At 36.2% G+C, this 18708-nt stretch overlaps 1 protein-coding gene across 1 annotated transcript in view; it reads left to right on the top strand.

Moving 5' to 3' along the window:
- Positions 1-18708, top strand: part of LOC130853639 (cytochrome P450 2C18-like) — a 45228-nt gene that overhangs the window by 13832 nt on the left and 12688 nt on the right. The window contains exons 6-7 of the mRNA XM_057735837.1: positions 4196-4337; positions 12120-12307. Coding sequence (XP_057591820.1) covers positions 4196-4337; positions 12120-12307 — 330 coding nt within the window. The remainder of the gene's footprint in view (positions 1-4195; positions 4338-12119; positions 12308-18708) is intronic.

The following is an 18708-nucleotide window of genomic DNA, read 5'->3' as shown; positions in this document are numbered from 1 at the left end:
AACTGGGAAAAGGCAGAATCCAGAACACACTGTAAAAAGCTTTTTCTAGAGAAGGAAATTTCTTCATCTGAGGCCAGCATGATTTTATTCAACCACTTTGTGGCACTGGGCAGAAATGAGAAATCAGTTAGTAGGCTAAAATGTCAAGGAGTCAAAGATGCTGATGAAGATGACTTTCAAAGAATTTTCCACAGATTTGAATTGAACTGTTCAGATCATGTGCTTCCAATAGAATGAAGTGAAGCAGGTGGAGTGGTTTGAAGAAACGGGAGGAAAGAAGAAGTAAATTACTTCTGCTCTCTGCTGCTAGGGTAATGATCTTTTGCTTTCTGGGGTCCAGTTGATTTGAGAACCTGATTAGCAGTATGGACACTGTCCCAGAAAGATGCACCTATATGAGTTCTTGGTATTTTGCACATAATTTGAGGGATTCCCATAATACTTTGAAGCCTCTCCACTAATCCTGAGCTAAGGAGGCTCTAAGATGTCTGGTATTTCATTTAACAGTGGCTGTTTCCTCAGTGCTATATTTAAAACCTTCATTGTTTCTCTGGACTTCACTGTAGTATTTAGAGTCTAACATTATTTTCTGATAGCATCTTTAGTGAGTATAATTTACATACCATACCCTTCACACATTTTAAGTACAATTCAATATTTCCACAGAATTGTGCAACTACCATCACAATTAATTTCTGAACATTTTTATCAGCTTGAAAAGAAATCCTGTACACTTTAGGAGTCACCCTCATTCTTTCCCAACCTCCCCAGGTGTAGGCATCACTCATCTACTTTCCATCTCTATAAATTTGCTATTCTGGATATTTCATATCATTGGAATTATACAATATGTGGTCTTTTGTGTGTCTAGCTTTTTTCACTTAACAGTGTTTTCAAGGTTCATTGATGATGTAGCATATATTAGTACTTCACTCCTTTAAGTGGTTGAATGATATTTCAGTGTGGATATACCACATTTTATATATCTGCTTGTTGGCTGGTGGACATTTTGGTTGCTTCTGTTTTTTGGTTATTAAGAATAATGTTTCTATTGACATTTGTGTACAGGTTTTTGTGTATACATATGTTTTAATTTCTCTTGGGTATATACTTAATGGTAGAATTGTCAGGTCTATGATAACTTTATATTTAACCTTTGAAGGAAGTGTGGCAGATTGAAGACAATGCAAGAGCTGAAACTATAAAACTCTCAGAAGAAAACTTACACATAAAATTGGCTGCACCATTTTATATTCTCACCAGCAGTGTATGAAGATTACAATTTATTTACGTCCTTGACAGTGCTTCTAATTATCTGTCTTTTTGATTCTAGCCATCCTAGTAGATGTGAAGTGGCCTTTCCTTGTAGTTTTGTTTTGCATTTCCCTGCTGGCTAATGATGTTAAACATCTTTCATGTGCTTGTTGGCCATTTATGTATCTCTTTGGAAAAATGTCTATTTTAGTCCTTTGCCCATTTTTGAATTTGGCTTTTATCAGTTTTTTTTTTCAAATAAATTTATTTATTTTATTAATTTATTGGCTGCATTGGGTCTTCGTTGCTGCACACGGGCTTTCCCTAGTTGCTGCAAGCGGCGGCTACTCTTCATTGTGGTGTGCAGGGTCCTCATTGTAGTGGCTTCTCTTGTTGTGGAGCATGGGCTCTAGGCACGTGGGCTTCAATAGTTGCAGCACATGGGCTCAATAGTTGTGGCTCATGGGCTCTAGAGCACAGGCTCAATAGTTGTGGCACATGGGCTTAGTTGCTCTGTGGCATGTGGAATCTTCCCAGAGCAGGGCTCGAACCCGTGTCCCCTGCATTGGCAGGCAGATTCTTTACCACTGCACCACCTAGGAAGTCCTATCAGTTTTAAATTGTTGAGATGTAAGAGTTCTTAAATGTTATAGATACAAGTGCCTTATCAGATATATGATTTGTAGACATTGTCTCTCATTTTGTGGGTTGTCTTTTTACTCTCTTTTTTTATTATTTTATTTTGTTTTATATATTTTTTTGCCTGCGCTGTGCATCATGTGGGATCTTAGTTCCCTGACCAGGGATCAAACCCGTGCCCCCTGCATTGGAACCACACAGTCTTAACCACTGGACTGCCAAGGAAGTCCATATCCTTTTCCTTTCTTGATAGTGTGTTTTGAAATTCAAAAGCTTTAAATTTCATGAAATCCAATTTATTAATTTTTTTCCTTTGGTTGCTTGTGCTTTTGGTGTCATATCTAAGAAACTATTATCTAATCTAAGGTCATAAAGGTTCACTCCAAGTTTTCTTCTAATCGTTTTGTATTTTTAGCTCATATTGAGGTCTATGATCCGTTTTAAACCAATTTTTGATAATAGTGTACGGTATGGGTCCAGCTTCATTTTTTTGCATATGGGTGTGCAGTTGTCCCAGCACCATTTGTTGAAATGACTATTCTTTTCACATAGAATGATTTGGCAACTTTGTTGAAAATTAATTGACTATAAATGTGAAGGGTTTATTTTTGGACTCTCAGTTCGATTCCATTGGTCTACATATCTTGCTCTGTGCCAGTACCAGGTAATCTTGATTACTGTAGCTTTATTGTAAGTTTTAATATGGGAAGTTGTGAGTCCTTCAATTTTGTTCTTCTTTCCAAGATTCTTCTATCTATTCTTGGTCAATTAAATTTTCATATGAATTTTAGGGCAATCTCATCAATTTCTGTAAAGAAGCTAGCAGCAATTTTGATGCGGATCATGTTGAATCCGTAGGTCAGTTTGGGAGTAATGGCATCTTAACAATACTAAGTCTTTCAGTAGATGAACATGGTTGTATTTCCATTTATTTAGATATTCTTTAATTTCTTTCAGCAAGGTTTTGTATAGGCTAATTTACTTTTAATAGGCTGTGTGTACATAACCACTGATTCTTCAAATGCACTTGAACAGGTGGAAATAGTAGTTATGGTTTATAAGAACTCTACTCTCTTTCTTGGCCTCAGAGTAATGTTGAGTTGACAAGCTTAGAAAACTGTGTGAAGTTCATGTTACCCATGGGGATAACTACTTTTGTCTACCAAGTACAACTGTCAGTAGGGTTAAGTCTATCTTAATGGTGTTGGATTATATGATATTGGGCACGCCATAGGTCACTTGGGGATTATAAAGGCCTTATTAAATTAATGCTGGTCTAGAGGACTGGATAGGAAGAAATGATTATTTTCTGGTATGTTAATGACCACTGTAGTCAATATTTCAGATTGTCCCATTGTTATTATCAGTTTTGTGCCACATATATCCCTCATCTAAACCAACCTTAGTTGTCCTTGTGAAGGGCTTTTACTCTCCCAACTTCAGATTTGTGAGAGCTTTATTCAGTCAGTTCCTTATCCTTAGCATCTGCACCAGTTTCCTAGAGTTGCCTATTGCCTCACATCTTGGAATATAGTAGTGGCCATCCTCATTTTGTCTTTGTGAATCCGTTGTCTTTCTCTATAATCTATTCTAGGATGTGCTGCCATGTTAGCTTTTGCACGTTTTCAGCTTTGTATTGGGTCTTTAGGCAATACAGAGTCCATATCAGTTCTTTAGTGGGAGAAGAGAATTGCAAACTCTTGATTCTGGCTTATAATGGTTTTCAAGATATAGCTCTAATTTGCTCATTTCTATCATTAAGATTGTGTTTGCCTACCAATAAGAAAAAAAATTAACAAAGGTTTAAAGAAATAGTGACTATATTTATCTCACATACAGAGAGTCTCATGTTGGCTAGCCCTGAAGTATCGTGGACTTGGGGGCCTTCCACTTTTCTTCGACATGCTTAAGTATATAGGATTCATCTTCATACTCAGATGCTCATGTCCCAAGATAATGTCTGTACCACCTCCACCTTCATATCTGTGTTTTGAGTATGAAGAAAGAAAGGGAGAAACTGGCATCAGTAGCCCTTTGGTAAGAAGTATGTAGCTTGGCCAAGGTAGCTGCAGAAGAGGCTTGGAATGAAATTTTTGGGCAAGTAAGGGATAAGGAGTAGGAAATGAAGACTGTGTCATCCCAGTCCACACACTTTGCCATACCATACAGTTGTTGTTGTTTTAAATACTGTACTCGCCAGTGTCTAAGTTTGCTCAACTTGGTAACAGTGTGTGTTATTTTGGATTGATTGTAATTATATGTGCTGGCAAACTATCAGATAATGACATCAAATCATCCCTAGGAAAAGCACGATCAACAGATGGAGTTCACTCTTGAAAATTTGATAACCACTGTAACTGATTTGTTTGGAGCTGGGACAGAGACAACAAGCACCACTCTGAGATATGGGCTCCTCCTCCTGCTGAAGCACCCAGAGGTCACAGGTATGAGCAGCATGGTGGGCAGGGTGGTTTCAGAAGAGATACTGGGTCCTCCATCTTATTTCTCTTAGAGAAGCTGTATTTCTGAAATTTTTGTGTCACCAGCTATAAGGGGTCCAAATATTTTAAAAAAGAATGAAAGTGAGACAAATTTGTACAATAGGGGAGGATGACTGAGAAAAGTGAAGACAGTGTGAGCAGTAGCAAAGGGAATAAAGCTATGGATTTCATCAATAAAAAATTCTGGATAAGAGGGAAGACAGCAATATCAAGCCGTATCAGCAGTATTTCATCTTGTGGAACTGAAAACCACAGCCACAGAAAGACAGAGAAAATGAAAAAGCAGAGGACTTTATACCAGATGAAGGAACAGGGTAAAAACCCAGAAAAACAACTAAATGAAGAGGAGATAGGCACCCTTACAGAAAAAGAATTCAGAATAATGATGGTGAAGATGATCCAGGACTTTGAAAAAAGACTGGATGCAAAGATCGAAAAGTTTACCAAAGACCTAGAAGAATTAAAGAGCAAACAAACAGAGATATGCAACACAATAACTGAAATGAAAAATACACTAGAAGGAACCAATAGCAGATTAACTGAGGCAGAAGGGCAAATAAGTGACCTGGAAGACAGAAGGGTGAAAATCACTGATGCCGAAAAGAATAAGGAAAAAAGAATGAAAAGAACTGAAGACAGCCTAAGAGACCTCTGGGACAATGTTAAACATGCCAACATTCACATTATAGGGGTCCCAGAAGGAGGAGAGAGAGAGAAAGGATCTGAGAAAATACTGGAAGAGATTCTAGTTGAAAACTCCCCTAACATGGGAAAGGAAATAGCTACCCAAGTTCAGGAAGTGCAGAGAGTCCCAGGCAGGATAAACCCACGGAGAAACATGCCAAGACATATATTAGTCAAATTGACAAAAATTAAAGACAGAGAAAAGTTATTGAAAGCAACAAGGGAAAAATGACAACATACAAGGGAACTCCCATCAGGTTAACAGTTGATTTCTCAGCAGAAACTCTGCAAGCCAGAGGGGAGTGGCACGATATATTTCAAGTGATGACAGGGAATAACCTACAACCAAGAATACTCTACTCAGATTTGACAGAGAAATCAAAAGCTTTACAGATAAGCAACAGCTAAGAGAATTCAGCACCACCAAACCAGCCCTACAACAAATGCTAAAGGAACTTCTCTAAGCAGGAAACAGAAGAAAACGACCTACAAAAATAAAAACAAAACAATTAAGAAAATGGTAATAGGAACATACATATCAATAACTACCTTGAATGTAAATGGACTACATGCACCAACCAAAAGACACAGGCTGGCTGAATGGATACAAAAACAAGACCCATATGTATGTTGTCTACAAGAGACCCACTTCAGACCTAGGGACATATACAGATAGAAAGTGAGGGAATGGAAAAAGATATTCCATGCAAATGGAAATCAAAAGAAAGCTGGAGTAGCAATAGTCATATCTGATAAAATAGACTTTAAAATAAAAAATGTTACAAGAGACAAGAAAGGGCATTACATAAAGATCAAGGGATCCATCCAAGAAGAGGAGATAACAATTATAAATATATATGCACCCAATATAGGAGCACCTCAATACATAAGGCAAATGCTAACAACTATGAAAGAGAAAATGCAAGTCAGAAATAGAGACACAGATGTAGAGAACAAACACATGGACACCAAGTGGGTAAAGCAGGGAGAGTTGGGGGGGAATGAATTGGGAGATTGAGATACCGAATTGTACACTTTAAATATATGCTGTTTATTGTTTGTTAACTGTATCTCAATAAAAGTTCTTAAAAAAAAATTCTGGATAAGTGTCTGGACTTCATGGGAAGGGGTTTGCAGCAGGCACAGCCAGTGTAAATCAGCCTACGATTGAATATTAGTTTTCTTAAGAAGAGGCCACTTTGAATGGCAGGTGTTTTTTTTATTTTTGCAGAAATCTTTCCTTATCCTGAATATGCAGCGTTCTAATGCTAGGGAGGGAAGATGGGAACTATATATATTGAATTATAGCAGAAATTCTAGAAATATGGTAAGAAAGCCTGAGAAAATTTACATAGTCCGCGAAGTACTTTAAGAGGTCAGAGTTGGGAAAAGGTCAGATCAGGAAAATGTAGATGCTATTTATACATAAGATGTGCCTAAATGAATTTTTTCCCTTTTTAAACAACTTTATTTTTTTGCCTTTTTATTGAAATATAATTAACAAATACAAACTATATATTTAAGGTGTGCAATGTGATGATTTCATATATGGACAAATTGTGAAATGATTTCCACAATCAAGCTAATTAACTACTCTTAGCACACTTCAAGTCTACAAAATACTGTGTTGGTCACCATGTTATACTTTAGATCCCCAGAACTTGTTCATCTTATAACTGAAAGTTTGTACCCTTTGACTAACATCTCCCCATTTCCCCTAGCCCCAGCTTCTGACAACCACCCCTCCACTTTTTGTTTTCATGAGTTTGACTTTCTCATATTCCCCATATAAGTTAGATCATATACAGTATTTGTCTTTTTGTGTGTGGCTTACTTTGCTTAGCATAATATCCTCCAGGTTCACTCATGTTTTGCAAATGGCAGGATTTTCCTCTTTATTGGGTGAGTAATATTCTTATTGTATACGTCATCTTTTCTTTATTTATCCATCAATAGACACTTCGGTTGTTTCCATATCTTGGCTGTTGTGAATAATGTTGCAGTGAACGTGGGAATGCAGATATCTCTTTGAGATACTGACTTCATTTCCTTTGGATATGTACCCAGAAGGGAAATTGCTGGATCATATGATAGTTCTATTTTTGATTTTTTGAGGAACCTTTCTACTGTTTTCCATGATGGCTCTGCCAATTTACATTCCCATCAGCATGTATAAGGGTTTCCTTTTTTCCACATTCTCACTAATACTTGTTATCTCTTGTCTTTTTTGTAACAGCCATACTAAAAAGGAGTTGTGATATCTGTTTTCCTGATGTTGAGTACCTTTTCTTATACCTGTTGGCCATTTGTATGTCTTCTTTGGAAAAATGGGTATATCAGGTCTTTTGCCCATTTTAATTGGGTTATTACTATTATTTGCTATTGAGTTGTTTGAGTTCCTTATGTAATTTGGATATTAACACCTTATCAGATATATGGTCCACAGATATTTTCTCCCATTCTGTAGGTTGCCTTTTCATTTTGTTGATTGTTTCTTTTGCTGTGTAGAAGCTTTTTCTATTGATGTAGTCTTACTTATTTTTGCTTTTGTTGCCTGTGTTTTTTGATGTCACATCAAAAATTATTACCAAGACCATGTCAAGGAACTTTTCCCCTGTGTTTTTTACTAGGAGTTTTATGATTTGAGGTCTTCCATTTAAGTCTTTAATCCATTTTGAATTAATTTTTATGAAAGGTATAAGGGTCAAATTATAGTCTTTTGTATGTGAATATCCAGTTTTCCTTGCACCATTTATTGAAGAGACTATCATTTTCCCACTATGTATTCTTGGTGCCCTTGTCAAAGAGAGTTGACTTTAGATACATGGATTTACAGATCTTTCTCAACTTACAATGGGATTACACCCCAGTGAATCCATTTTAAGCTGAAAATATTGTAAATCGAAAATGTGCTTAATACATCTAACCTACTAAGTGTCATAGTTTAGTTTAGCCTACCTTAAACATGCTCAGAACACATACATTAGTCTACAGTTGTGCAAAATCACCAAACACAAAGTTAATTTTATTATAAACATTGACTATTTCATGTAATTTATTGAATACTGTACTGAAAGTGAAAAACAGAATGGTTGTATGGGTGCAGAATGTGGTTGTAAATGTATTGGTTGTCTACCCTCATGATTGCATGGCTGACTAATCCAGCATTATGAGAGCATATCATATTGTGTATTGCTAGCCTAAGAAAAGATCAAAATTCAAAATTCCAAGTACGGTTTCTACTAAATGCATATAGCTTTCCTACCATTGTAAAGTGGAAAAACCATAAGTGGAACTGTCATAAGTTGGGGACCATCTGTATTTCTGGTCTCTTCATTATGTTCCATTGATTTATGTGTCTGTTTTTATGCCAATATTCTACTGTTTTGAAAACTGTATCTTTGTAATATAGTTTTAAATAAGAAAGTATGGTGCCTCCAGCTTTATTTTTCTTTCTCAAGATTGCTTGGTCTAGTCAAGGTTTTTTGTGATTCCATATGAATTTTAAGATTTCTTTTTCTATTTCTGTGAAAATGTCATCAGAATTTTGATAAGGATTACATTGAATCAGTAGATCACTTTAGACAGTGTAGACATTTAGACAATATTCATTCTTCTAATCCATGACTGCAGGATATCTTTTTATTTAATTGTATCCTCTTAAATTCTTTTTAATCAGTGTTTTATAATTTTTGGTGTACAGATCTTTAATCTCTTTGCTTAAATTTATCACTAAGTGTTCTGTTTTTTTTGATGGTATTATAAAGCGGATGATTTTTTATCATTTCTTTCTCAGGTAGTTCATTGTTAGTATATAGAAACATAACCAATTTCTATACATTCATTGACTTTTGGCAGTTTTAATGTATGTGTTTTGGAGAAGGTCTTCTTGCATTGAGGTAATTAGGTGTTTCTTAGCTTCATGGACTTGTATATCCAGTTCCTCTCCCAGGTTTAGGAAGTTCTCAGTTATTATTTCTTTAAATGAACTCTCTGTTCCTTTCTCCCTCTCTTCTCCTTGTGGGATACCCATTATCCTTATATTGTCCTTCCTAATGGATTCCAATAGTTCTTTTAGAATTTCTTCAATTTTTTTTTAACACCTTACTTTTCTCTCCTCTTCGACCAGAATCATTTCTAAATTTCTATCTTTGGACTCCCTAATTTTCTCTTTCATGTGCTCTGCCCTATTTCCAGTGCTTTATAACGTGTTCTTCATCTTATTTATTGCATGCTTCAGCTTCAAATTTTTTTTTAGTGTTTCAGTCTCTTTGATAAGGTATTCTTTCTGTCCATTAATTTCATTCTTGAGCTCATTGAACTGCCTGTCTGAGTTTTGTTGTATCTTGTTGAGTTTGAGTTTATTCATGACAGCTCTCTTGAATTGTCTATCAGTTAGATCTCAATATTCTGTGGCTTTAAGTTTGGCTTCTGGAGATTTTTATGCCATGTTACCATGTCTCTTGAAGAGTTGTTCTACTGTTGGTGCATTTGAAGTAGCAAACACCTTTCTTCTTTAAAGTTTTTTTTTTTTAAACTTGTTTCTAACAACTCAGCAAGTTTGTAATTAGAGGCCTTTTTTGGGTTTGTTTTCAGTGGATAACACCATAGTGCAAATTTTTTGGTTTCTCTTACTTTAGCTACCTCTGGCTATATTTGAGAATTGGCGCTTTTCACAGCACCGCCTCTGACAGAGATGTTGCTTGGTGCCCTCATTGTTACTACTTGTGCCTCACTGTCACTGGTGCCTTGCTGATGCTGGTGTCACTGCTATTGCTGGCATTGCCACCTGGGCCACCAGGATGGCAGGCACCTTGCCCAGGGTCGTCTGGGCTGTGGGCTCCGCTGCTGGTGGGGGAGGGTGGGAGTTGGAGGGTAGTTGGAGCTGTGGGACCTCTACTGCCTTAGGAGTTTTTTGGTTCATGGGTGGTGCTGCAGTGGGGGGTGGGGGTCCAGAGTTGCAGGTGCCTCCACAGCTGAAGGGACAGGGTCACAGGTCCTGCTGCCACTGCTGCTCAGTTCCCTGTGGCTGTGGGTGCCGTTGTGATGGGAGCTCAGAATTGTGTGCACTGCCTCCCCTGCTACTACTGGATTCTCTGGGGCTGTGGGCTTAGATATCGTGGCTGGGTGCCCAGATCTCAGGCATTACCTCATCTGTTCCCTCAGTTCTGCCTCTTCTGTATGTTCCAATCCACCCACCTTTAAATGTATAGATGTGCGGAATTCTCTGGCATCCTGGTGTGTTACCTTTGTTGAGTTATGGATGTTTTACTGGTTGTAGATTGAAGGTGAGTACAAAGGGAATGTCTCACACAGCTGTGATGCTGGTGTCATTCCCCTCACCGATGACTATGTTAGCCCTGGGCTTGTCATATATGGCCTTTATTTTGTTGAGATACATTCCTTCTATACGTAATTTGTTGGGAGTGTTTATCATGAGAGGATGTTAAATTTTGTCCAATGGTTTTTCTGCATCTGTTGAAATGATAGTATGATTTTTTTTTATCCTTTATTCTGTTAATGTGGTGTATCTTACTTATTGTTTTGCATATTTTGAACCACCCGTATATCTCAAGGATTAATCTGGCTTAATCATGGTGTCTGATCCTTTTAATGTGCTCTTGAATTCAGTTTGCTAGTATTTTGTTGAGAATTTTTGCATCTATGTTCATTAGGAATATTGGCCAGTAATTTTCTTTTTTTGTACTCATGTCAAACTTCAAAAGGAATTTTATTATTCCAGAAGTCTGAGTCCAGAAAAATGGTGTTTGCCATAGGAATTTCTTTTCACGTCAGTAGCTTTAATTTTTATGAACAACACTTTAAAAATTTTTTAAAAATATCTTTAAGCTAATTATTTTTTCTGGGTCAAACCCTTTTGAAATGATGGTAAATTAAATACAAATGAGAATTATTCCTGAAGAGTCAGGGGATCGCATGTAGGAGAATGGAGGTTTCAGAGAGGGTGCTGGGCACAAGGTTTAGAAAACATCTGTTTCAAAATGGACTAGGTAGATAGAGCAGATGTGAGAGGAGACACCAAGAGCGGAAGAGAAATGATAAATTGAGGCTTTTCAGGAATTAGAAAATTAATTACTAAGAATTTGAAATGTCTGCCTGAGCATTTGCAGTAATTCTAAAAATTAGGAATTGAAATATGTGTTCAAAGACCAAGAATGTATAAAAGATTCAACATAACCATAGTTGTCTTACCTGTACAGTATTGACATAGTCCTAATGAGATAAAACAATGAATAGTGATATAATAAAAAATTGTGATATAAATATATTGGGGAAAATTGAGTGAGGGAAAGTTTTGTGTGTGTGTGCGTGCGCGTGCATGCGCACACGTGTGCATCTGATTATGGGTATGTATTTTGTATGGGGTGGTGGTTGAGATGTAAGCCCTCATCTCACTTACCAGAAAGTCATTATACATTGTCTAAAAATGGATAAATCAAGAAATAGAAATAGTAATTATTTAAATATATGAAATTTAAATTTCAGAAGAAACTGCTAGACTGTTTCAAAGTGGCCACCTTTGGGAAGTATGAGGATTAAAGAAGATAGCATTTCAAGTTGCAAATAAATACACACATGCACATATACAGTCACACAAACCATACATACATATATTATACATCAGTTAGAGAATTTGATTTTTAAAACATCATATATTATTTTGATATGAAATTAATACTTGATTCCTGTTTTTCCTTCTGCAAGGACAGTAGTTTCTTCAATTAATAATGTACTATTTATATTTGAAGCAATTCATCATTTCTACTTGTATTAATGATCCTTTATGCTAATATACAGGTGTCCACAGATTAATCTCAAAGCCTAGTTTGTATGAAGGTCATTCATATCTATATTATGGCAACTGACTCCCTATGTCTAGATGTACTTCTGGGCATATAGTTGATGTTTATAATGATGCTGGAACACCTTCATAGAGCTTTATGTAACCCTTTGAATTGGTATGCAAATGTGGTATGTAGTTTTCTCTTTTTTCCATCTGTCTTACTTGTGTCTTATCAGCTAAAATCCAGGAAGAGATTGACCGTGTGATTGGCAGACACCGGAGCCCCTGCATGCAGGACAGGAGCCGCATGCCCTACATGGATGCTGTGGTCCATGAGATCCAGAGATACATTGATCTGGTCCCTGCCAACCTGCCCCACGCGGTGACCCGTGACATTAAATTCAGAAACTACCACATCCCCAAGGTAAGATTTTTTTCTCGTACAGTGACCTCAGTGCTCTTGAAGTTCCCGTATTCACAGTATGGTTTCAATCCTCAGGATGAGTGAATTGTAAAAATCGTGCATGTGGCAGCTTGATGGGTTTTGTGTGGTTTCCAATTTGTAGCTGTAAGTCTTTATGACAGACCTTGATATCTGGCTAAGTATCTCAAATTTGTTCTGCTTCTTTAATATCTTTTCGCCTACTCTTAGCTGTTTACATTTCCAGATAAATTTTAGTATCTGTTTGTCAATTACCCAAAACACTCAGCTATGATTTTTATCAGGATGATACTAAATCAGTTTGGAAAGAATTGACATCTTGACATGTTGAATCTTTTTTTTTTTAACATCTTTATTTGAGTATAATTGCTTTACAGAGTTGTGTTAGTTTCTGCTGTACAACAAAGTGAATCAGCTATATGTATACATATATATCCCCATATCCCCTCCCTCTTGAGCCTCCCTCCTACCCTCCCTATCCCACCCCTCTAGGTCATCACAAAGCACTGAGCTGATCTCCCTGTGCTATGCAGCAGTTTCCCACTAGCTATCTATTTTACTTGACATGTTGAATCTTTCAGTTTACAGATATAGTTTGAGCTTTAATTTTTTCAATACTGTTTTGTTTTCAGTACAGTGGCTTGCATATCTGTTATGTTTTTCTCAGATAAATAATATTTTTGATGTGTTATACATTGTATAATTTTGAAAATGCCTTTTCCACTTTTTTGGTATATGGAAATATAATTGATTTTATTATTTTGATGGCTTTATATCTAGCAACCTTTCCAAATTCATTTATCATTGCTGATAGCTTGTTTATGGCTTCTTTGTAATTTCTCTATCCACAGTTCTACCATCTGGTTTAATATTTGTTTTATTCTTTTTCTTCCAATTCTCATGACTTTAATTTTCTTTATTGCATTATCACACTGGCAGGATTTCCAGGGTAGTGTTGAACAGAAGTGGCGATAGTGGCCGTTGTTTCATTTATGATATCCAGGAAGAAGTGAGGGTTAAATATCTCATCATTGAGAATGATATTTTATGTATATTTTTGTAATATTTTAAAAAAGCAGACTAAGGAAATACTTCCTAATCTTATTTTTGTATAATTTTTTGGGATAAACTTTATTTTTAAGAGCAGTTTTAGGTTCACAGCCATATTAAGCTGAACTTACAGAGATTTCCAATATACTCCCTGCCTCCACACATGCATAGCCTCACCCGTTATCAATATCCTCTATCAGAGTGGTACATTTTTTTGAAATTGATGAGCCTATACTGACACATCATTAGCATCCAAAGCTGGTCATTTACATTAGGGTTCGCCTTTGATGTTGTACATTCTGTGAGTTTGGGCAAGTGTATAATGACATGTATCCACCATTGCAGTATCGTATAGAGTGGTTTCACTGCTCTAACAATCCTCTGTGTTCTATTCATCCTTGTCTTCCCCAAACCCCTGGCAACCACTTTATACCTATTGATTAGAAACTCCCCATTTTCCCCTGTCCCCTGATGTTCACAATCTATAATTTTTTTCATAAATGTGTGTACAATTCGATCACATGCATTCTCTGCGTTTGTTTATATGGCATATATTTTGTTCTCTCTCTGTCTATGTCTGTGTGTCTGTCTCTCTCATATATAAAAAGCTGAATTTGGTTTGCTACATTTATTGAGAACATTTGTATTTATACTCACAAGAGACTAGTCTGCAATTATTCCTTCTCAAAAATTTTTATCAGACTTATGATATCAATTTAATGCTGGCTTCATAAAATAAGGTGGGTAGTTTTCCAAATTGTGGGTATATTTTTATTATATCTATATGTAATTGCCCTCTTTTCTCTTCTTTTGGTGTTCACTTAGTTCTGTCTTTCCTGTACCTAATAAGTTTTGCTTAGGCTTAGGTGTTACATAAGAAAAAAATGCAGTTTCAGGTGAAGTCAATCTTCTTCCAGAAGGTGTGCATCTTTCCTCCACTAGGCAGACAGAATTACACAACACCTCATGTTTCAGAATTGGATATTAATACAGTCAAAAATTGACTGTAGTTGCCAGTTTACCTTTCCAAGTTTCTTCCACCTCTGGAATCTGGAAACCAATTTTTCTCAGCAGCTTTCCAGTGCTTTCTAACACATGGTTTCTATTTTTATTCAGACTTCTTAGTTGGTATCCTATAAGCTACTCCCATTTGAAGACTGCATATATTACTATTATATATAAAGATAAGATAACTAAAACTTCCACTTCAAGGGGAAGAGGGTTGTGAGTTTATTAAGGTTGAAATTATAACTGCTATATTCTGGGAAGGAGGGAATTCTGAATATCTGCGTTGTCCCGTATGGTAGCCACTAGCCACATGTGCCTAGTGAGTGTCTGAAATATGATTAATGCAACTGAAGAACTGAATTTTAAATTTTATTTACTTTCGATTAGCTTTAATTTAAATATAAGTAGCCATGGATCACTCAAGGCTACTGTGGTAGAACTGATCTAAGTTTGGTTTTTTTTTTCCCCCGTAACATGAGTTTAGAAATCCCTCATCCTTAATTCTGCAATACTAAAACCGTGGGAAATTAAAAGCGGTATAAGTTTGGTGCAATTTCATTTGGTGGTCACAACCTTACTTGAACTGAAGTGAATATTCCTTATTTATGCCACTTTGTGTGAATATTCATGTCCTGTTCAAGACATTTGTGAACTGTTGATAGTACTAACCTTGTTTACATCAAAATATTGCAAGAATTAAACCAAGTAACTTGTGCAGAATACAAGCTAAAACTATGAGATACTATTTTCATCTATCAGAGTGGTGAAATCAAAGGCTGAGAAAACCTTTTATTAGTTAGGATATATGTAAACAAGTACTTTCAAGTGCCACTGGCATGATTATAAATAAGTACATTTTTTTTTTAAGGAGGACATTTCATCAGTATCTATTAAAAAATATAGTATCTTATAATGCAAGAATTATAATTCTTGGTATCTGCTACAGGTGCTAATGAAGGAATATCCAAACAGTTTGTCCTTGCATTGTTGCTTGTAATAAAGTATTTTGAGCTATCTAAATGTTCATCAGTAGTGTAATGGCACATTTACATTATGTAGCACGAATAAGGCAGAGGTATATGTGTTCACATGGGACAATATCTAAATGATTTTATTAAAGAAAAAAAATCAAGATCCAGTGGATGTTTGTCCTTGGGTAAAAAACAAAGTGGTAAGTGGCATAAATGTATACAGGATTATCTGCTGATATACATAATCTCTCTGGAAAGACATATAACTAGTTGGTGGAAATGGTTATTTTTGGAAAGTCTAAATGAGTTTGTGTAGTTAGATGGGAAGGAGATTTACTTTTCACCATATGTGCTTTTTGTGAAAATGCATTCCTCTATTTTTTACTTGAGGTATAAGTTATGTAAAAGAAAAATCACCTTTTTAAATGTAGAGTCTAAAGAGTTTTGGCCAATATCTGAAGTTATGTAACTACCACCACAACTAAGATATAAAACATTTTCATCATCTCAAAAAAGTTTCCTTATTCTCCTTTTGCAACCAATCCATTTCCCGCAATTCTTGCCCTTGGTAACCATTGATCTGTTTTTGGTCCTACAGTTCTGCCTTTTCAAGAGTGCAGTATAATGGAATGTGACATAAATGAAATCACTTGTAATCAGTATACACCTTTATCTCTTTTTATGTGGCAGAATATGTTTGAGATTCATCTTTGTTATTGCTTGTGTCATTAGTTTATTCCTTTTTTATTGATGAGTAATCCATTATGTGGAGTACCACAAATTGTTTACTCATTCACTAATTGATGGTTATTTGGGTGGTTTCCAGTTTTGGGCTGTTTGAGTAAAGGTGTTATAAATATCTGCATACAGGATTTTTAAGGACATAAGTTTTCAGTTCTTTTGGGTAAATACTAAGGAGTGGGAGTATTGCTTAAATATTTAATTTTTTAAGCTCTTTATTGGAATATAATTGCTTTACACTGTTGTGCCAGTTTTTTGCTGTACAACACAGTGAATCAGATGTATTTATACATATATCCCTATACCCCTCCCTCCCGCAACTCCCTCCCACCCTCCCTATCCCACGCCCCGATCCCACCCCTCCAAGTCATCACCCATCATCCAGTTGATCTCCCTGTTTTATGCAGCAGCTTCCCACAAGCTATATGTTTTACATTTGGTAGTATATACATGTCACTGATACTCTCTCACTTCATCCCAGCTTCCCCTTCACTCCCCACCCCATGTCCTCAAGTCCGTTCTCTGCATCTGCATCTTTATTCTTGCCCTGTCACTGGGTTCATCAGTACCATTTTTTTAGACTCCATATATATGTGTTAGCATATGGTATTTGTTTTTCTTTCTGGCTTACTTCACTCTGCATGACAGACTCTAGATCCATCCACTTCACCACAAATAACTCAATTTCATTTCTTTTTATGGCTGAATAATATTCCATTGTATATATGTGCCACATCTTGTTTAGCCATTCATCTGTTGATGAACATTTAGGTTGCTTCCACGTCCTGGCTATTGTAAATAATGCTGCAGTGAACATTGTGGTACATGTTTCTTTTTGGATTATGGTGTTCTCTGGGTATATGCTCAGTAGTGGGATTGCTGGGTCATATGGTAGTTCTACTTTTAGTTTTTTAAGGAACCTCCATACTGTTTTCCGTAGTGGCTGTACCAATTTACATTCCCACCGACAGTGCAGGAGGGTTCCCTTTTCTCCACACCCTCTCCAACATTTATTTTTTCTAGATTTTTTTATGATGGCCATTCTGACTGGTGTGAGGTGATACCTCATTGTGGCTTTGACTTTCATTTCTCTAATGATGAGTGATGCTGAGCATCTTTTCACGTGTTTGTTGGCCATCGGCATGTCTTCTTTGGAGAACTGTCTATTTAGGTCTTCCGCGCATTTGTGGATTGGGTTATTTGCTTTTTTGATATTGAGCTGCATGAGCTGCTTGTATGTTTTGGCGATTAATCCTCTGTCAATTGCTTCGTTGGCAAATATTTTCTCCATTCTGAGGGTTGTCTTCTTGTCTTGTTTATGGTTTCTTTCGCTGTGCAAAAGCTTTTAAGTTTCATGAGGTCCCATTTGTTTATTCTTAATTTTATTTCCATGATTCTAGGAGGTGGGTCAAAAAGGACCTTGCTTTGATTTATGTCATAGAATGTTCTGCCTATGTTTTCCTCTAAGGGTTTTATAGTGTCTGGCCTTACATTGAGGTCTTTAATCCATTTTGAGTTTATTTTTGTGTATGGTATTAGGAAGTGTTCTAATTTCATTCTTTTAAATGTAGCTGTCCAATTTTCCCAGCACCACTTATTGAAGAGGCTGTCTTTTTTCCATTGTATATTCTTGCCTTCTTTGTCAAAGATAAGGTGCCCATATGTGTGTGGATTTATCTCTGGGTTCTCTATTGTGTTCCATTGATCTGTATTTCTTTTTTTGTGCCAGTACCATATTGTCTTGATCACTGTAGCCTTGTAGTATAGTTTGAAGTCAGGAAGCCTGATTCCACCAGCTCTGTCTTTCCTTCTCAAGATTGCTTTGGCTATTTGGGGTCTTCTGCATTTCCATACAAATTGTAAAATTTCTTGTTCTAGTTCTGTGAAAAATGCCATTGGTAATTTGATAGGGATTGCATTGAATCTGTAAATTGCTTTGGGTAGTACAGTCATTTGCACAATGTTGATTCTTCCAATCCAGGAACATGGTATGTCTCTCCATCTGTTTGTATCGTCTTTGATTTCTTTCATCAGTGTCTTACAATTTTCGGCATATAGGTCTTTTCCCTCTTTAGGCAGATTTATTCCTAGGTATTTTATTCTTTTTGTTGCAATGGTAAATGGGATTGTTTTCTTAATTTCTTTTTCTGATCTTTCGTTGCTGGTGTATAAGAATGCAAGAGATTTCTGTGCATTAATTTTGTATCCTGCTACTTTACTAAATTCATCGATTAGTGCTAGAAGTTTTCTGGTATCTTCTTTAGGGTTTCCTATGTATAATATCATGTCATCTGCAAAGAGCAACAATTTTACTTCTTTTCCAATTTGCATTCCTTTTATTTCATTTTCTTCTCTGATTGCTGTGACTAAAACTTCCAAAACTATGTTGAATAATAATGGTGGAAGTGGGCACCCTTTTCTTGTTTCTGTTCTTAGAGGGAATGCTTTCAGTTTTTCACCATTTGGAATGATGTTGGCTGTTGGTTTCTCATATATGGCTTTTATTATGTTGAGGTAATTTCCTTCTCTGCCCATTTTCTGGAGAGTTTTTAGCATAAATGGATGTTGAATTTTGTCAAAAGCTTTTTCTGTGTGTGTTGAGATTATCATATG

The sequence above is a fragment of the Hippopotamus amphibius genome, chromosome 5 (genome assembly GCF_030028045.1).
Source record: "Hippopotamus amphibius kiboko isolate mHipAmp2 chromosome 5, mHipAmp2.hap2, whole genome shotgun sequence".
NCBI lineage: Eukaryota > Metazoa > Chordata > Mammalia > Artiodactyla > Hippopotamidae > Hippopotamus > Hippopotamus amphibius.
Note: the sequence above shows the minus strand (reverse complement) of the source record. Positions and strands in the feature narration are given on the sequence as shown.